This window comes from Cricetulus griseus, chromosome 5, assembly GCF_003668045.3.
Source record: "Cricetulus griseus strain 17A/GY chromosome 5, alternate assembly CriGri-PICRH-1.0, whole genome shotgun sequence".
In the NCBI taxonomy this organism is placed as follows: domain Eukaryota; kingdom Metazoa; phylum Chordata; class Mammalia; order Rodentia; family Cricetidae; genus Cricetulus; species Cricetulus griseus.
Genome location: NC_048598.1, coordinates 157503940 through 157525362, shown reverse-complemented (window position 1 = coordinate 157525362; position 21423 = coordinate 157503940). Strand labels below are relative to the sequence as shown.

Genomic DNA, 21423 nt, shown 5'->3' with positions numbered 1-21423 from the left:
TACTCTGAGATCCAGCGCTGAGAAACTAACAGCCATGGACCTCTCGCAACCGTGACAGTGGACGGACCAAATAGGCACAGTTCGCCCTCAGGTCGCCAGGCCTCTTCCAGCTCCAAGAAGCCTCCTGCCTTCCCTCCCTCCCTCCCACAGCCACGCCCTATCGCGCTGGCCTAGGTGGGCAAGAGGCAGAAAACCCCACCCAGGGATTGGGTCATTTCCGCTGGGGACGGGGCGGGGCGCGGCGGAGGGCGGCGCTCGCCTGGCCGTCGTCTGTTTGGGTTCCGGGCGCCGCAGCTGACTCGGACGTCAGCGCCGGCCGGGGTGAGTGGCGGCCGCGGCGCCCGTGACAGCCTGCGTCCCGGTGAGTGGCCGAGGGCCGGCGGGGTGGCGGGTGGCTTCCGCGGCGCGGGTGCTCGGCCGGGCTCTCCCGCGGGCGTTTCTGCCCCCCCCCGTGCCGCGGGCGGGTGTTTTGGTTAGGTCGTCTCCCGTCCCCGCCGCTGGTCCCGCCCGGCTCCACGGCCGGGCTGCGCGCCGGGTCCTGGGCAGGGTGTCCTCTGGCAGTTCACTGGAGGCTTGGCGGTTTATCTGTTGTACACCGTCCTTGACTGGGAAGCATGCACCTTGTGTTTTGGGAGCTGGATAGTTTCACTCCTCGACGATTTTTATTTTTCTCTTGGTTCGCGTGTGATCCCATCCCAGACCGTCGTTGCTTAAGCAGAATCAGATGTAGGTGCCTTTTAAAAGATGAAGAAACTGTCTGAGTCATCAGGTCCAAGTGTCTCTCGTCCCTGTCATTTCTGTCATGATGCTGGGTGGGGGGAAACCTGTCTCCACGCCCAGTACAGTGATAATTTTAAAGGAAAGTGGCGACACTCCAAGGAATATCTTAGAGATAGATGTTGACATAAGCGACTATCATAGAATACACTTAAAAGTACCATTTTTTTTTATTTCCAAGAACAGATGTATTCTGGAGCTGAATTCCTGATTCTAAAAATATATATATTTCAGGCAATCAAGATGGTGTGTTACCACAATGAAATATAAAGAATGTTAGAATGTGAGGATTTTTGTAGAAGTATATTAGACTGAACTGCAAGCTTATGTTTTAATGAGGCAGTTAATTGTATCAAATCCCATGTTGCTATTTTGTGAAACTGGGTATGCATATTAACCTCAATATACTAATGTTACTTCATAGCTTTTGCTCATCTATTTTTTGTCTTGTTTTTCTATCTCTACATCTCATTTTAAAATCTTGCTGGCAGTGGCCCTTCTCATTAATGAGGTTGGATTAATGAAAGGGTCAGTTTCACTAATTTATATTAATAGGTGTTCACATGCAAAAGTGATACAAGAACATCTTGTTCTTGGAGTTGTTTTCCCCAGCCAGTAAAGAAGGAATTTGTTGCTTCATTTGGGGCACATACCTTTGTAAAAAGGTCAGAGCTAGACTCTTGTTTCATCTCGGTTCCAACTCTTCTGTATGCATTTCTTGTATTGTGTTCTGTTTTGTGCCCATTAAAGGGTTAGTGCTGAATTTTATAGACATCTTTCCCTCAATGCCTTTTGGTTTGCTTGAGGTCCTTTTCTTCCTGTTCCTAACTTTGGATGCCACTCAACGTGCTGCCCACATTGTTCTACCCAGACCAAGAGCTTACCTTTTGAAACCAAAGTCATACTAATAGGCCCATGGATGTCCTGAGTTGTCGAGGAAAATAGAGGATGTGTTTGTAGCTAAGCATTGTTCATGTTTGTTATGTGCTGTGCATCCAAATACTGTAGGCCATCCCTTGGTAAACTCTTGACTTTACCAGTTCAGTTGTCACTGTGCTGATTATTTCACATGTAAATACAGTCTCTGTGCATTTCTCTTTCAGTGCCCTATCATTAGTTAATTTTGTAACTCCAAAAGGAAAATCCAGTTTCCTTTAAACTGTCCTCTTTCCAGGTCTCATGTTCACCAGTGGCATTTTTCCTCTGTGTCTGATTTGACAACTTAAGAGTCCTCTTGACAACTTCTCCTTATTCCATTGGAGCTTGTCACCACATCCTGTTTGTCTTTCTAAAAAAACATTTTATTTTTATCTTTAATTATTTGTATATGTATGTGTCTGTTTGTAGCTAATGCAAACATGAGTACAGATGTCTTAGATACCAAAAGAAGGTGTTGGATATGCTGGGGAGTGCAGACAGTTGTGATCTGGAAGCTATAGCAGCCTGTTGTGGGTTCTGGGAATGGAACTCGAGCCCTCTGGAAGAACACACATTCTTAACCACTGAGCCACCATCCCAGCCTCATCTCTTTCTTTTGTATATCTTTTTTTCCTCCTCACTTCAAAATGTGGCTCACAGTATAGCCCATTTCTGCATTCATGCACTATTACTATATTCAGACCCTTCTTGCCTTTTTTTGGGCTGCATTATTGCAATTATTAACTGACTATATATCTATATTTTGGTTTTTTTTTTTGGGAGTGTGTGAGGATTGAGACAGGATTTCTCTGTGTAACTACTCTGCTTGTCTTGGAATTCACTTTGTAGACCATGCTGGAGTGGAACTCACAGAGATCCACCACCCTGCCTCCTGAATGCTGGCATTAAAGGCGTGCGCCATCGACGCCCAGCACTGGATATTCATTCCATCCACAATTGGGTCTGCACCTAGCATTTCCTTTAGTCCCTTAATGTCCTTTAGTTAAAACTCTACTCCTTTCCCTAAAGGAGAACTGTCTCCCATTCTGCTTCACTGTGCTGATAACTAGCTCTATTCTTTCTTGCTCTTGCCCCAGTTTATAGTAGTCCTCACTTTTTCACTCCTTTCCCTACTTTTGCTGTGTCTTTTGTTGTGGTTGAGTTTCCTCTCAAAACATTTTCTGATGCTGACATTTGTTCAGTAGCAGTGAAGCTCGTTGCTCATTCTGTGTTAGGTAGTGGTTGATTGATAGTTGTGGTCTCATTTTGTTTACAGAATCGTCTTTCTGTAATGCTTTCTATTTTGGGGGCTTTATATTCTGTGTATTGATGCCAAATTGATAGGTATGTATTCATAATTAGGTAATTCTATCTTTAACACTTTCTAAGCACTTTGTTGTGTGTGAATGTGGGTATGCAGATGTCTCAGGAATTGCATTTTTCTCTCCACAGTGAGTTGCAGATATTGAACCCTGAGCATCTAGTTGGCATGGCAAGTGCTTTTACCTAGTGAGAGAGATTGCTGGCCCCAGATGACTGTCTTTTTGGAAAGAAACAATGCAGACTGTATAATCATAGACAAGATGTGCATTGGTCTCTCTTCTGCCTCAGTCTTGGACTGATCATTGTGAATCTTATATGCCTTCAGCCACCTTCAATATAAAAAGCTCATTCTGCCACCAGAATGCTGCTTGCTTCTCTTCTGTCTAGAATTTTTTTTTAATCAAGATTCTCACAAGAATTTATCTCCTCTCTTCATTCAGAGGGCCACTAACATGCCAAAGTATCAATTCTTGTGACAGTCCCAAATAATTTTCTTTGTGCCCTTCCCTTTGTGCTTTAATTCATGACACTATTTATTGTGAGCACCAACTAATTAATGTGTTTATTTGTTAGTAATTTGGGGTGGTCTACAAGAGTGTATGAAGTTGAACAAGTAAATCGGTCATCCTCTTACTGTTATGTGTCCCCTTTTTATCTTGTGTAAAGTATTTCCCTTAAATTTGCTGTAGGAGGTTTTTGTTTTTACTTTTTACTGTCTAGGATATCATCATTCCCAACCCTCTCTCAATTCTTATCAGTAGGCTATAGGTATATTAGAGACCTAGTATGTAGCTATAAGTATTCACTTCTAACATTTTAGTCTCCTTTATTCTTGGTTAACCCCCATTTTTTTGCCTCCAGTATATTTATTCTTCCTGTTATCTCTGGACATTTAGCCTTACTTAATTTCTAAATTAAGTCTTATTTCTAAAGCTTGCTTGCACATTTTGCTGTTGGCTGTATGTGCGGATCCTCGCTCTAGGTCATAGTTCATTCTGTGGCATGTTTTGTAATCTTTCTGAGTTAATGTTCATTGCTGGTTGTCCCTTGTCTAGCATTTGGGAAGTGACTTTAACATTAGACTTTTAGTTGTCTCTGCTGAAATTCCATGTAATTAACTAGCACTAGCTAGTTTTCATTTGCATAGTATCTTCAACACTATGATGGTAGATCCAGGTCTGTAGGTTACCTTGTACTTCTTTTAAGCATGGCTTTTGTTCATACTGGGTTCATGTAGCTGGAACTCAGGGCTTTCTGCATGGTAAGTAAGTACTTTGCCAGCTGAACTACATCCCCAGCCCCACAGCATGACTTTTTATCTACATGTACTTTATCAGGTATTTCTGTGTGGTGGGAGATGCCAGTTTTTATGCCAACTGAACTTAATCACATTCACTGCAAGTCTTGTGAAGCTCAGAAGATCGAGCCAGGAAGGCAGACAGGCTTGTGTCTTTTCTATCCTTCCTCTGTACATCGATCGTGTTAAAGTAATGTGTTAATCTACAACATAGAAAGGATTCGGTACAGACTCCCTCCTCTGCATAACAGTAGTCAGTCCAGCTTTTCATTTTCTCAGTGTAACTTTCAACTTCTTCCTTATATAAGTTACATCCTGAGTAAAACTGCATTGTTTGACTCTTGGAAAGGAAAGTACTCTTTGTGCTTTGTTGCATGCTTATTTTTTTACTTATTTGTATGAGTGTATGTGTGTTTTAGCATTATCTAGAATTCTCTCATCTTTACATGTGAGTTTCCTTGTAACTTGCAATTTTAATTATATATATGTATATGCATATATATACATATAACATACATATAATATGATACACAAGGCCTTGCCCTGTAGCTTTGGCTGGTCTCAAACTTGTGTTCTTCCTACCTCAGCCTCTTGAGTGCTGAGATTACAGGCATATGCCACTGTACTCAACAGTGTTATCTGAGATGATTCCGTTGTTTTCCCTAACTAGCATGTTAGTCATAGCTTTAAAAGAATCCATTTATTTATTGTGTGTATGTGCATGTAATAGCACATGATGATCAGAGGACAACTTTGGTAGTCAGTCTCTCCTTCCATCACATAGGTCCTGGGGAATCAAACTCAGGTCATCAGGCCTAGCAGCAAGTGCCTTTATCTATTTAGCTGTCCCACTAATCCTCCCCCATATCTTAAGAAAAAAATAGTGCTTGCTCTTAGAATTTGTAATATATAGTTGTAACTAATCTAAATGCAGTTTAAAATAACACTGTGTACTTCATAGGTTTGACTAACATACAATGACATAGTAACCCTAATTCCTTTCTGTTTTCCCTTGTATCATCATTACTCATTTCAACAGTATATAAGATTTAAACCTCTACAATTAAAATCAAACCTCTCTTTTTTTCATCCAGATTAATTGTGTAAAGTAATGGTTTTTATTGTGACATTTTCATGCATGCATGCAATCTTTCATCATCCTACTCTATGGCTGTTGTCTTATGAGCTCACCCTCTCTCCGATCCCTTTCTTTTCTCTAACAGTTTACCTTTCACTTTTCTGCCATGCCACTCTCTTCCCTCAGATTCCAGTATAAGAGAAAGCTTGTGATACTTTTCTGAGACTGGATTATTTTGTTTAGTATGAATAACGAGTGCAAAGTCGATCTGTAGTCTGTAAGGTTAAGATATCTTTTTATTTAGATAATCACCAGCCAAACGAAAGCCAGAGCAGCAAGGCCAGGGAGAAGGAGCAGCAGCAGAAGAAGAGGGGGTTCCATGTGCTCGAGGTTGCTTAAGAACCCATCCTGCATCACCCTGATCTTACCTTGACCAAGCCTTGACAGGCATGGTCAGGCACACCTGTAGCCAGCCCTTAGGAGGCATGGTTACGGTGTCTCCCTACAGTATGATATCACCAGTTCCATGTATTTTCCACTAAATGACATTGACTTTGTTTTACTTTATGGATGAATAATACTCAATTGTATGTCTGTATACTACATTGTACCTGGGTTGATTTCTATAACTTGGCTATTGTGAATAAAAAGACAAGATAGAAAGACATGGGAAGAAAAAGGAGCTTCTCACTCTGGATTTTGAAGAGATCTCCTGTTTTCTTTGAATGGTTTCAAATTCTCAATGTGTTAAGGTCTTTGATTCCACTTTTGAGTTTCATGTAGGGATCTAGCGCAAAGTTTCTATGTAGCTATTGCCAGCTTTCAAAATAAATTTATTTATTTACTTATTTATGTGGGAGGGTTGATGCACATGTGTGTGGTAGTCAATAGGCAATTTGCTGGAGTGTGAGTCCAGGGGATTGAACTCATGTCATCATGGTTCATCTATTGGTATGTTCCATCTATTGGTATGTCTGTTTTTGTGCTAGTACTGTGCTTTTGTTACAACTCTAGAGTCCATCTTAAAATCATATATGTGATGCCTCCAACATTGCTGCTTTTGCTCAGGATTACTTTGGCTATTTTGAATTTTAGGATTTTTTCTACTTAATAAATAATATTATTGGTACTTTGTTGTGGATGCATTAAATCAGTCTATGTCTTTTTGTAATATGGACATTTTACTTATATTGATAGTGCTGCTTTATGACCATGGGAGGTCCTTCTACCTTAGTGTTCTAATTCCTTTTTTTGTTCAGTATTTTATATCTTTCACTGTAGAAGTCTTTTTCCTGCTTCGGTTTACTTACATGTATTTTCTTTGGAATTGGTGGCTATTGTGAACTGAATTAATTTCCTTTTTTTTTTTTCTAAGCAAGTTCATTGTTGGTACATAGAAAAGCCACTGATTGGGTAGGCCTAATGGTGCAAGTTATAAACTTCCTACCAGGAAGCTGAGAGAGTAAGATTACAAGCTCAAACCTAGCATGACTACTGAGTGAATTCAAGGTCATACTGTTCAATTTAATGAGACTCTATCAAAATAAATTAAAAAGAGGCTTGAGCATATATCTCAGTGGGAAAGAACTTTCTTAGTATGCCAGAAACTCTAGGTTCAGTCTCCAGTACTAGGAGAAAGGTGGGGGTGGAGAGGTGTAACATGTACCCAGAGACAGATATTGGGGTTCAAGGTGAAGATCAGAAAAACAGAACAGCCGGCCACTAACTCTTACCTCTGTGAAATCTTCAGACTGAAAGGAGAGATCCTACCTCCAAGAATTCTCAGACAGCAATTCTCTGAGATCCTATCTCCTCACACTTTATGTTCCTCTGCCCAGCTATTATCACTCCAGTCTTCACCTTCCTAGTGCTGGGATTAAAGGCATGAGCTCTGTTTCTCCTTTAGACTGGTTCACTCTCATGTATCCCTGGGTGACCTTGAACTAACAGAGACCCCTCTGCCTCTGTCTCCCAAGTGCTAGGATTAAAGGTATATAGCACCACCGCCTGGCCTCTATGGCTAACTAGTGTTAGCTTTGCACTCTGATCTTCAGGCAAGCTTTATTTGTTACATCATAAACAAAATGTCACCAGAGCTGAAGTTGGATCACGGGTATTTTACTGAAGATTTTTTTTATGTCTTATATGTCTTAGTTAGGGTTTCTATTGCTATAAAGGCACCATGAGCAGCTCTTCAAGGAAAACATTTAATTGGGGCTGGCTTACAGTTTCAGAAGTTTAGTTCATTATCATCATTGTGGGACATGGTGGAGTACAGGCAGACATGATGCAGGAGAAAGAGCTGAGAGTTACACATCTGATCTGCAGGCAACAGGAAGTAAACTCTGTCCCAAACTGAGTGTAGCCTGAGTATATGAGACCTCAAAGCCCCCCCCCCCTCTCCATTCCACCTTCACAGTGACACATCTCTTCCAACAAGGCCACACCTCCTAATAGTGCCACTCTCTAGGCCAAGCATTCAAACACATGAGCCTGTGGGGGTCACACCCCTTCAAACCTCCACACTATGTATGCCAATGATACGAATCTGTAGTTTCATTTTTTGTTCTGCTCACATTTGGCTGTGATTTCAAGGTGGTACTAGCGTTTTAGAATGATTTTGGAAGTGGTATCTTTTCTATTTTATTTACTGTTCAGTACATTTTTATATACTAAGTATGTATAAAAATTTTGAGTACATAACTAGTATATGTGTTGATTTGGTAAATTTGACTATGAACCTGTCAAGTCCTGAGCTCTTGTTTGGGAATTTTATTTTATTAGTTCAAATTAGGAACAAGCTTGCTTCAGATGTCAATCCCTTCTCCCCCAGGGAAAAAAAATTTAATACAGATTCAATCTCATTGTTTCCTATTGACCTGTTTAGGTTTTTCTTTTTTCTTTTTCAGTATTTTCTTGATTTAATTTTTTTATGTTATTAGTATCTAGAAATTTATTCACTTCTTTTAGATTTTCCTAGTGATTGGAATATAATTTGTCAAAATATTCCTTAATGATCTGGATTTTAGTGAGATCTGCTGTAATAGGGATATTACATGGTGTTTTTTGCCTCTGGTCTTATTGACTTACACGTTTGGTTACTTTGACTAAGGCCTTATCAGCTCTTTTTTCTTTTGAATGAACCAACTCTGTTTCATCAATCCTTTGTGTTCTTTTTGTTGCTGTTTCATTGATTTCAGCCCTGGACTTTATTATTTTTTCCTAGCAATTTTGAGTTTGGCTTCTTGTTTTTCTAAGATCTTGAAATATATTACTAAGTTATTTATTTGTTACTGCTCTGGTTTCTAAATGTGGGTATTCATAACTATGTGCTCTTTATTTTTTCCCCAAGAGATTATTTTTTTTTAGCTCAAATTAGAAACAAGCTTGCTTCACATGTCAACCCCTTCTCCCTCTCCCCCCCAACCCTCCGCCAGCCCCTCACCTCATCCCCCCTGTGCTCTCCAGGGAGGGTAAGGCCCTCCATGGGGTTTCCCAAAGTCTGTCATATCATCCCGGGCAGGGCCTAGGCCCTACCCCATGCGTCCAGGCTGAGAGAGCGTCCCTCCATGTAGGATGGATTACCAAAGTCCCTTCTTACACCAGGGATGCCAGGGATAAATACCGATCCACTACTAGGGGCCCCATAGAGTGTCCAGACCTCCTCATTGACATCCACATTCAGGGGTCTGGATCAGTCCGGTGCTGGCCTCCCAGACATCTGGGATCCATGCACTCTCCCTTGTTCAGGTCAGCTGTTTCTGTGGGTTTCACCAGCCTGGTCCTGACCTCTTTGCTCTTCATTCCGCCCTCTCTGCAACTGGGTTCCAGAGTTCAGTTCAGTGTATAGCTGTGGGTGTCTGTCTCTGCTTCCATCAGCCACTGGATGAGGGCTCTAGGATGGCATATAAAGAAGGCATCAGTCTCATAGGGGAAGGGCATTTAGATTATCCTCTCCACCATTGCCTAGATTGTCAGTTGGTGTCATCCTTGTAGATCTCTGGAAATCTCCCTAGTGCCAGATCTCTCCTGGAACCTCTAATGGCTCCCTCTGTTATGGTATCTCTCATACTGATCTCCTCTATTCTTCCCCCCAATCAACCTTTCTGCTCCTCCATGTTCTCCTCTCCCCTTCTCTTGTCCCCCTCTCATTCTCCACTATGTGCTCTTTAAACCTATCTATGATATATCCTATATGTTATGGTAAGTTGAGTTTTCATTTTCATTGATTTTTATGAATTGACCTCCTTCTACAAGGACCCATTAATAATTAAAAAGTACATTTTCTAATACCCATATGTTTATCTTTTTATGTTTCTCTTGCTGTTTATTTCTAGTTTTCTTCCATTATGATCTGATAGATAAAAGAATTTTTAAGAATTGGTTAGGATTTGCTCTGTGACCAAAAATATGGCATGTTTTAATGAAAGTTCCTTGGGTCGCAGAGAAGAATGCAAGTTTCCAGTCCAAACCTGCACCACTTTGTTATTCTCTCTCTCCCAGGAAAGAGTGGCCATTTGCTAGGATCCTCAGTTATTCAAAGGGTCAAATACATTTTGCATACAAAACTGCAGTTACACAATTAACATTTAAAACTTTTTGGCTTTTTATATGCTTGTTTCCCTTATGTGTTCTTTTTATCCTCCCACAGGAATGTAACATTCTGTAACTCAAACTGTTCTGAGAACAAGGAAAGAAAATTTGTAAAAGAACTTAAAAAAAAAATCCAAGTAGCAGTGAAGTTTACCTGGAACCTGCAACAGCTAAGAATTTTATAGCTTCACAGTCTGAACATGTGTCTTTAGGTTAAATCGTAAGTGTAATTTGGAATTAACTCTCCTTTAACAAATTCATAAATTCATTTAGTATATTGATTGCTTTGTCTTATAATATTAAAGGAAAGATTTTTATATTGTAAAGTAAGATTTTCATTCTAAAGTATGTCACTTGTAATATTAAGGGAGTACTTTTATATTGTAAAAGAAGATATTTAACCTAAATACAAACCTGACAGACCAAAATATGTCATCAAAAAGTTTGTAAAAGCTAAACTGTAAATATATTCTATATTCATTGTATTTATTTATATGTTATTTAAAGTTCCCTGGGTAAATATGAAATACACTAAAATAAAATGTAACTTTTGGGTTAGCAAAATATTTCAGTGGAGAAAAGCACTTGCCCCCTATCTTGATAAACCTGAGTTTGAGCTCCAGGGAATATATAATAGAAGGAGAGAATCAACTCCCACAAGTTGTCCTCTGACATACACACATTCTTACACACTAAATAAGGAAGTTTAAAACTTTTAACTTCATTTTTAAAAAATGACATAGAAAGCAAGGGTTTCATTTTTATACCTTTATCTAATGGGATATTTAAAATTGAAAAATTATATTTTATCCAATGACTGTGACACAAGGATACAGTGATGTGTTAGTTCTAGTCCGTATGTTTTTCCAGTGGGCTAAAACATTCCCTTGCTGGATGTGTTAGTTCTGGTCTATATGTTTTTCCAGTGGGCTAAAACATTCCCTTGCTGGATGTGTTAGTTCTAGTCCGTATGTTTTTCCAGTGGGCTAAAACATTCCCTTGCTGGCAAACTACATCCTTAAACAGTAACAAAATTTCTGAGAGGAAGAATTACTCCTACTGGAGGCATTCCTGTTAAAGCACATAATTATTAGGAAATTCACAGCAAATAATAAGATCTGCTTATAAAATTTGGCCTATTATACAACATTTTATTATGTCAGAATTAACAAAAACTTTTGACATCCTTAGCCAAAGACATTATTTTCAATCTAAGATCTACACCTTTTTGAAAATATTAGTTTTCTTCTTATAAAGTAATTACTCCATCTTAAGAAAATAAAGACTATTTGGGTGGTGGTGGCACATGACTTTGATCCCAGCACTCAGGAGGCAGAGACAGAAGGGGCTCTATGAGTTCTAGGCCAGCTAGGTCTACAGAGAGAATTTCAGGACAGTCAAGGCTACAGAGAAACCCTGTCTCAAAAAAAGCCAATGAGAGAGAGAGAGAGAGAGAGAGAGAGAGAGAGAGAGAGAGAGAGAGAGAGAGAGAGAGAGAGACTAGAGCCATCTTTGCTAAGGAAGTATTTTTAAATGTAAATTTCAAAATTCAAAATTTATTAATTTGTCCATAGTGAGCTGCCAAAATACAAAGAATTAAATGAAAGTAGGCTAAAACTAGGTGATTTTGTCAATTAAAAGAGGTAACACGAAAAATTGCCTTCAATCTGTATGTAGAATTGTGGCTGGAGAGATGGCTTATTAGGTTAGGAGCTTTTTGTATGTAATGCTTTAAAAATTGTCTGAAATACTTAAAATTCCTATGATATATTTTCCTGAACGCAAAAACAGTGCTGTTCTTGGCTCTAGCAAACTACAAATGAAGATCACGCTGTTATGTCCTCTTACTGATGATGGTTTTCTGAATACTATTTACTTGGTCCGATTTTCTTCCTCCTTAACCCAATTCTTCATGTTCAAACTATCACATTCTTCACTGTTTTCATCAAAGAATCCTCTATAATTCCATGTTTTAGTGTATTTTTAAACTGACAGAGTCTTACTTTAGACATTCCAAAAGAAACTCCAGAACTGGAGATATAGCTCAGCAGTTAAGGGTACTTGTTGCTTTTGCAGAGGACTTGGAATCAGTTCCTAGCACCCACATGGTGGCTCATGATCATCAGTAACTCTATTTCCAGGGGATCTGATGGCCTCTACTAAACTCCTCAAGCGGCAGGCACTCATGCAAGGAAAACACTCTGATATGGCAAATAAAGCAAATACAAAAATGAAAGTGAAAAAAGAAGCTCTGTTTGGGGGCAGCTTCTCTCTCTCTCTCTCTCTCTCTCTCTCTCTCTCTCTCTCTCTTTTTAAATTTGTTTTATTTATTTATTATGTATACAACATTCTGCTTCCATGTATGTCTGCACACCAGAAGAGGGCACCAGATCTCATTACAGATGGTTGTGAGCCACCATGCGGTTGCTGGAAATTGAACTCAGGACCTCTGGAAGAGCCAGCAGTGCTTTTAACCTCTGAGCCATCTCTCCAGCCCTCTCTCTCTCTTTTTAAAGATCTATTTATTATGTATACAACATTCTGCTTCCATGTATATCTGCACACCAGAAGAGGGCACCAGATCTCATAACGGATGGTTGTGAGCCACCATGTGGTTTCTGGGAATTGAACTCAGGACCTCTGGAAGAACCGGCAGTGCTCTTAACCTCTGAGCCATCTCTCCGGACCGGGGCTGCTTCTCTTTTATATCCAAACTCTGAAAGCTGTAAATAATAAAACTTCTTCCTGCTAAGAAGGAAAAAAAAAATATTAAGGCCAACCAATTGAGATTTGCTATTGAAATTAACAGAATTGTTGTATTACAAATTAAAGGTTCAGGAAAGCCTTTAATAGCTAGATATAGTCATAGATATAGACATAGTCAGATGTTTGCCTATCTTACAGTGACTTTAACTATTGACTCCTATTTAAGGTTACCCAAAGATTTTGGGTTGGCTGGGGTTTTTTGTTTTGTTTTGTTTTGTTTTCCAAAACTGTACAAAGGAAAAAAAGTCAGATTTAATGAAAATAGCACTTACAGTTCTTCATCTCTTGAGAACCCATGGGTTTTTGTTGTTGTTTTTTGTTTTGTTTTTGAGATAGATTTTCACTTTGTAGCCTCGGCTAGAGACCAGGTTGGCCTCAAACTCAGAGAGATCCTCCTGACTCCACCTTCCAAGAATTAGGATTAGAGACTTGGGCCACCTCACCCTATAAGTGAGTGTTTCTTGATTGAAAAGGCCTTTAAAGGTGTCCCAATAGTATACTTAGGATATATGTGCGTGCATATATATATATATATATATATATATATATATATATATATATATATATATATATATATATATATATATCCAATGTTCATATATTGCTAATGAGAAGTAAATGGACAGTATTACAGAGTGAGTCTTATTTCCATTTCTTCAACATAAAATTTAAAAATGAGATTTGACTGTGCTGACAAAAACTGTAAAAGTCTTCATTTCAAGTTAGACCTTATTTCTCTCTCTTGTCACTAATAGTATTTGGTATCTGGGGTAAAAGATAATTTTTGTTAAAAAGCAATGAAAAGAGATAATATATTGTTATCTGATTCTTTTTGTAATGTGACTATTCATTTACTTCCCCAAACTGAAATCTAATGTATTATTAACATAGTAAAATGAGTAATTACAAATATAACTTAACAATAATTTAGATATTAAATACAAGTCTTTCCTAAAATTAGAACTAGGAATTACACAGGAAGTTATAGCTATGGAATGCATTTCCCCAAATAAATGACAGTTAGTCCAAACATCAAATGAAATGTTTCATAGAATACAGACTACACTGTAAATATATAGTCAGTCTAATTAAAGAGTCTGATTTTGGTTAGAAACTCGTTAAAATGTCTGCCTCTCTTATCTTCTACCTCTCTTTCTTTAGACCATATTGTGTCCTTGATTATTTTAACCTTATATAGTCTCATATTTATGTCTAGGGCTGGAGAGATGGCTCAGTGGTTAAGAGCACTTGTTCTTGTAGAGGACCTGGATTCAGTTCACAGCATCCACATGGTGGCTCACAACTATTTGTAACTTTGGCATTCTCTTCTGGTTTTCATGAACACTGGGTTTTTTGCACATGGTTCACAGACATACATGATAAACACCCATACACATAAAATAAAAGTACTTATGTTTATGCAATATCCACATCATTTTATTTATTTCAGATACAGACAATACAGGAAGAAAGAAAAACTCAGACCCACTTCCTGCTGTCTGATTTGATGTATCCAAGGATTTATTCCCTAATGGCTTGCCAATTATTTCATGAAAACTTACTTCCCTTCTGTTTACTCAGCCTCACCTTTATCAGATGGTAGGAGGGAAGTTAGCTTCCTTAACAGTTGGATTGCAAGGGTAACCCTGAACTGAACTTCCCAGAAGGAAACCACTGTACAAGATGTACAAGGTTGAATGACTTATTAGAACTTTAGGAAAGTAAACAGACTATGCAGATCCAGGATTGCCTTAGAGTTTCTGTTGGTGGCCTCAAACACCATGACCAGGGCAACTTGGGGAGGAAAAGGTTTATGTAGCTTACACTCACATATCACTGTTCGTCATCAAAGGAAGTCAGGACAGGAACACAAAAAGTGTAGGAACCTGGAGCAGGGGCCGATGCAGAGGCCATGGAGGGATGCTACATACTAGCTTGCTTATCATGGCTTGGTCAGCTTGGTTTCTACAGAACCCGAGACTACCAGCCCAGGGATAGCACTGTCAACCATGGGCTAGGCCTTCCCTCATATTACTAATTAAGTATCCTCAGGCTTGCCTACAATGCAGTTTTATGGAGGCAGTTTCTTAATTGAGGTTCCCCCCTCTCAAATAATTTAACTTGTGTTAGGCTAATATAAAACTGTGTTACAAGGACCAAAACTAAAAACCAGGCTGTTTTTAGTTTCTTTGAAAGCCATTCATTGCCCAGCCCCATGTCTGAGCTAGTATCTCTGTAATTGCCAAAACATTTAAAATGGTTGTTTGAATGAGAATGGTCCCTTTTGAGTCATATGTTTACATACATGGTTCCCAGTTGATGGAAGTGTTTGAAAGGATTAGGAAGTTGGAGATAGTCACTGGGGGCTGACTTTGAGGTTTCAAAATCTATACCATTCCTAATTCTCTCTGTCTTGTGTTTGTGGATCTGATCCAAATTCCTGTGTTAGTGGTTGTAAGCTCTCAGCTGCTGATCCAGCACCATGCCTGCACATCTGTTGCCATGCTCTCCATCTTGATAGTCATGGATTCTAACCCTCTCAAACTGTAAGCCCCAAATAAACTTCTATAAATTGCCTTGGACGTAGTGTCTTATCACAGCAATAGAAAAGTAACTAAGACATACTTGGGAGTGGGGTATTGATGCTGGGCCTGATCATACTGGGTTGCTTGTTTGTTTGTTTGTTTTTGAGAAACAGGGAAGAGTTTGGGAGATTGGATTAGGAATACAATTGAATGCTCTAAGCAGGGTTTAACAGACCATCCTAGTAGAGCAAAAAGCAAGTGGATTATGGTGGCTGGCTCAAGAGGTTCAGAGGAAAACAATATTAGCTACTAGCCTAGAGAGCATTCTTGTGAAAAATGGGGTTGCATTCTGCCCTTGTCCCCAAAAATTTCTTGAAGCAAAATTGAAAAACAGTGGATTAATTTCCTTGGTGAAGATAATAAGACTGCCTAATATTGGCTCCGTCATATGGTTACTTATAATCACTCCTATGAGGGTCTATAATGCCACCCAAAAATGTGTTTTATTTGGTGCTTTTTTATTTTATAATTTTTTTATGATTTTACTGTCATTTTCTGTGAATGGCCTGTTTATGTCTCTGGTCCATTTTAGACTATTCCCATTTATGTGTTTTTCTATATTGCAGTTATGACCACTTATAAACTGCTGCACATAATTTCTGATGTGGTGTGTATGTGTGTATAGGCTAGAAGTCAACATCTGAGATCATCCTTTGTCACTCCCCAACTTATTCTTTGGAACAGGATCTCTCACATGATCATTGGCTTACCACTGGCTGGACTGGCTGGCTTATGAGCACCTGGATTTCTCCTGTCTCTTCCCTCCCCCACACCAGGCGGGTTACAAGTGTAACTTGGGTCCTCATGCTTGCACAGTAAACACCTTACCCACTGAGCCATCACCCATCTTCCATAATTTAATGAAAAATTACTAGATAAGGGAAGTTAGGGAGCCTCTGTGGTTAGTAATTATTATTAGATAAGGGAGATAGCCTTGACATGGCCATTTCTTGCTCTAAGCTGCAAGTTTCTTAGTAACATTTAATATCATGTCCACTGTGGGTTGAGCACTCTATAAATGATTCACAACAGATGAGGTAAAGGCCTGACTCTTTGACTCTTGTCTTCAGAGTACTTAAAGTCTAATGTCTTAAGCCATTCAAGGATTTTATAATAATAAAAAAGAGAAAATAGTGTAATTAGAAAAACTTAGAGCTGGGCATTGGTGGTTCACACCTTTAATCCCAGCACTTGGAGGCAGAGGCAGGCTCGGATCTCTGTGAGTATAAGCCTAGCCTGGTCAGGACAGGCTCCAAAGCAATACAGAGAAACCAAAAAAAGAAAAGGAAAAACTTAGTAGGACATGTCTCTGATTTCTTCTCCTAAATGTCCTACTCTCCAACTTCTCACTGATATCTGCACTGAATCCTTAATTATTTTCTCTTATTTTTAAAATTATATTTTACCAGCCATATTGGAAATAAAGTATTCCATCTTTTAAAATTTTTGTGTATTGTTATTGTTACATGTTTGGCCTTCATGTATGTCTTCTGTGTACCACATACAGAGGCCAGAAGAGGGTATCCAGTTCTCTGGAACTAGGGGTTGTAGACCGCTAGGCTGTGATCTGGAATTGAACCTTGGGTCTTCTGCAAGAGCAGCAAGTGAGCCTTTCTGCAGAGCTGTCTCTCCAGCTTCATTCTATTTTTTTTGAAATAGTTTGTTGTTGGGGTACAAAGTCAAGTATATAAACTCAACTTTGATTTTTAACTTGAATACTAATTAATCTTTTTTTTTTTTAACCATTTCAGATAAGACCATGAATTACGGATGTTCTTAAGTGAAGAATTCAGGAGTGAAATGAATGTTACATAGAAAATAAATGATTTTTAAGTTATGTCTATTAATTTGACTCTAGATATATATATTTACTTCCTTGGTAATGCAAGAAGTCTTTGTGGGAATCAGAGAAGCAAACAGCTGCCTTTTGTGTGTTCTAAGAATTATTGGCGAGTGAACCAATCACTCAGTGTGCACAGAGATTTTCACACGAGTAAGAAAAGCTGTAAATGGAGCAAAGGTAAAGCATGTTGCAGTAAGCACTGGCACTCTCCAAGCGACCATGGCTTACATATTGGAGGTTTGAAACTTAGCACTTCTGCTCCTAAGGGACTTACAAAGGTGAGCATTCATATGTCCCGTATTAAAAGTACTTTGAATTCTGTTTCAAAGGCTATTTTTGGCAGTCAAAATGAAATGGTTTCACGGTTAGTTCAATTTAAGCCAAGTTCTCGATTTTTAAGAAAAATATCAGACAGGGGCTGGTTAAAACAAAACAATGTTAAACAAGCCATTGAATCTCTGAAAAAGTATAGTGATAAGTCAGCAGAAAAGAATTCTATTGTGGAACAGAAAAGTTACATTGCAGATAAAGAAGAAGATACAGGTAAACGGAGCCTTTTCCATTGCACATACAATATAACGAACAGAGTTGAAGAGTCATTCTACATTTTAACCAACCATATTAATATATACTTCAATCGCAAGGAAAAAATGCCTCAAACAAAGGAAATTAAACATCTTCAGGACAAACCAGACTTTGAAGAAGGGAAATCCGATTCTCTTAGCCCCAACATCCTGACAAACACATCAGACTCAGGATCTCCCCTTGACGCTGGGGACAAACCTTCTAGCCCTAGCCAGATGCCCGAGGTTCTTCCAGGGTCTGCAAAGCAAAGTATTGCTAACTTCCTTTCTCGTCCAACTGAAGGCGTACAAGCCTTAGTTGGTGGTTACATTGGTGGACTTGTACCCAGATTAAAGTCTGACTCAAGGAGTCAACCAGAAGGACAAGAAGAGCCTGCTAAAACTGAGCAAGCTGTCAGCAAAGACAAGAAGGCAGAGGAGAAGAAGCGAGTGTCTCTTCAGCGAGAAAAGGCAAGTTGTTTCTCAGTGTAGGCCTAAGAAGCATTAACCATTTACAGGATAACTATCTCCTAATCACATGTTTTGTATAACCTTGTAGATTATTGCAAGAGTGAGTATTGATAACAGAACTCGAGCCTTAGTTCAGGCCTTAAGAAGAACAACCGACCCAAAGCTCTGTATTACTAGGGTTGAAGAACTGACTTTTCATCTTCTAGAATTTCCTGAAGGAAAAGGAGTGGCTGTCAAGGTAATTTCTACTTATTTAATATTTGTCTTGAAATAGAAATTCTAATAAACTTTTTAAGTGGGAATGCAGAGCCTTTCTCATTTGAAAATGTTTGTTTTAAATCACATAATATATTTGATAATTGCCCCATTATTTTATGATACACATTAGGCTAATTAATTACTTTTAATCTGTGTCATAAATTCTGCCATGATTATGAATATCTATAGTTTGAGTTGAGCATGTGTGAAAATGGAGCATAAGTTTAAAGATGTTAGTTGCATTGCTTGATAATTGTCAAATTCTTAATTGCAGTGCAGGTATTTTTACTATGTAATCACTTTTTCAAAATGTGAATTAGCCAGGTATGTCATACACCTTTAATCCCAGTGTTTGGGAGACTGAGGCAAGAGCATCGTTAGTGTGAGACCAGTCATGGCTATATAGCAGGATTTTTTCTTCAAAACAAAAGACAGGAAACATAATATAGAAAGCCATTGCTAATTTTTCTTCGCCATCCCATGGTTCTTTCACATTTGAAGTCCAAAAATTTTAGCTAATAATTGAATTGGTAAAGCAATTAGCTTTCCTCAACTCAGTAGTCCATATAGGCAGTAGTGAACAAAGTATAGACTTCATAAGTGACCAAGGAAGGTGAGTCTCTGGGTCTAAGTAAGTTTACTTGTGTACTTAGTAATTTGGAAATACTATAATGAAATTGTTACAGTTTCATTAAAACCCTGTTAGTACTTTTTTAAAAGTCTACCATACAGAAAATTGTTACTTTATACTTTTTCTACCTTCTGTCTTGCTGAAAAGTATATCTTTGAAATGTGCCCTTTAATAGTTTTACATTGTCTAACACATATATACAGAGCGTCACTATTTCATATCCCTAAAATTTGAGATTTATATTTTATATATTGATGTATCTTTTAGAGATAAGATTTTGAAATAAATGTGTGCTTTTAAGGATAGTGTTTATGTCAGGGATAGCCAGAAAAGAGAGATCTAAAATAGAATTACTGTTTTAGTTCACTGAGTTGCTGTAACAAAATACCTTACCCTGGGTGAGTTACATTCAACAGAAAGCTGCTTCTCAAAATCCGCATTCTGAGAGGCCCAGGGAAAAATACTGGCAGATCTGAGGTCTAGTGAAGGTTTGCTGGCTATATGCTGCAGCTTGTGACTAATTCACAAGGCAGCATCTCCTTTTGGCCCCATTCTCAACGTCTCTAATCTCATGTGTGAAGCAAGGTCTCATGACCTAAGCACTTCCTGAAAGATCCTACTTTTTAATATTAATCCACCAGGAACTAAGTTCCAATATGAATTTTACAAGAGACCTAGCATTTGGATATAGCATATGTTTTAAAGAATGATTTAACAGCATCTTATTCAAGAATAATGTAGATACATTTGTGTCAAGTGAAGTTCACAGACTTAGGTAGCATAGAAGGGAACAGAACAGTGTCAACCCTGGAAGTCTTCCTTCCACCTCTCAGTTGTAGTCTGCAGAAAAGGTTAGTTTGGGCTCCATGTGTGTTTGCTTTTTTTCATTTGACACATAGACAGGATTTATTTGAAAGTGGTGGTGGGTAGTTGTAAATGATTCATCCTCGTTGCTTGCATTTATTACAGTAGGTCACAATTTAGTCTTTGTACTGTTAATGGATTTCTGCCTTAGTCTATTAGGAATTATCTTAATAGTTGGACTGTTGAGGATTCTCTTAGTTTTGAGAACTGATCCCAAATATAAGAAACCATCAATACGGAGGAGAAATGTGGTGTAGAAATTCTATCAGATAGTCAGGAAAGAAAATTAGGTAGTTGGAAGAAAGTTGTCACCTTTCCCCTAAATAATAATCTAAAAACAATGAACTGAAGAAATTTCATCATGTGTTACTTGGTTGTGAACTTTGCCAACTAAACTTCTTTTTGCCAATTTCTCCCACTGTCATAAGCAATTTTTCTTTTTCTTCTTTGTATTCTTCAGATAGGCTCATTATGAAGTTTAGCCAAGCTTTAAACTTACTATGTGGCTCATTCTGGCCAGATCTGCTTCAGCCTTCTGCCTCTGCCTTTCAAGTACTGGATATGCACCACCATTGGTGTGGGTAACCAGCTCTTTTACTGGTTGACACAGTTCCTTTGTATGTTACAAGTTCTCCAGGAGAATTATGTATGTGTACCATGTCTTACCAACTGTGCTTATCTTTTCAATCTTTTTAAAAGATGACCAGATACTAGTTTTAATGTAGCCCAGTTTATATGTATTTATGTGTTCTATTTAAAAAATGTTTGAATCTTCATATTTTGGTAAGTGTAGCTCTTCACACACTCGTCAGAGAAGTGGGTGTTTTTTGTTGTTGTTGTTGTTTTTTGTTTTTGGCAAGGAGAATTGTAGCAGTGGTAGTCGAAAGTTTACAACAGCCAGAAAATCAGGACAGTTGTGTTTAGATTGTGTCACCTGGACAGGACAGGAGAATGTACCCAGGAACTCACAGTGAGAGCTGCCTGAAGAAGACAGGCACAATGATAATATTAGTTGAAATGTTAATGTGGGTGTGGGAAATCCCACACGCTCCTACCCTATCCTAGATGAAGAACTACAGGTAGTCAATGGCTGCTGACAGAGGGAGAACCACTTCCTCCAGTGAAGAGCTCCCATATAGGTTGTTCAAACCCAGTCAGCCTTGGACACATACATGTCCATTCAGGCAAAAGCTTAACAGACTCAATAGGTTCTACACTGTCTGGTCCGTGTCATCCCCCCCATCCCCCCCGTCTCTCTCTTACACACACACACACACACACACACACACACACACACCACTACTGACACCACCAACAACAATAAAGAAAAGGTCATGAATTTGGGAGGGAGGGCATAGGACAGGAGGAAATAAATGATGTAGATGCAGAACTTATATATGAAGTTCTCAAAAACATAAAATTAAATTTTAAAAATAAAAAATAATTTTTTTCCTAC

At 38.7% G+C, this 21423-nt stretch overlaps 1 protein-coding gene across 2 annotated transcripts in view; it reads left to right on the top strand.

Annotated features, from left to right (window-relative positions):
- Nucleotides 1–211: 211 nt before the first annotated feature.
- Nucleotides 212–21423, top strand: part of Pnpla8 (patatin like phospholipase domain containing 8) — a 52337-nt gene continuing 31125 nt past the window's right edge. Inside the window, exons 1-4 of one of the 2 annotated variants that reach the window (XM_027419804.2) lie at nt 212–361; nt 10045–10206; nt 17089–18214; nt 18303–18452. In XM_027419804.2, the coding sequence (XP_027275605.1) occupies nt 17174–18214; nt 18303–18452 (1191 nt within the window). In that variant the 5' untranslated portion in view covers nt 212–361; nt 10045–10206; nt 17089–17173. The remainder of the gene's footprint in view (nt 362–10044; nt 10207–17088; nt 18215–18302; nt 18453–21423) is intronic. The other variant, XM_027419805.2, reaches the window with a different exon arrangement.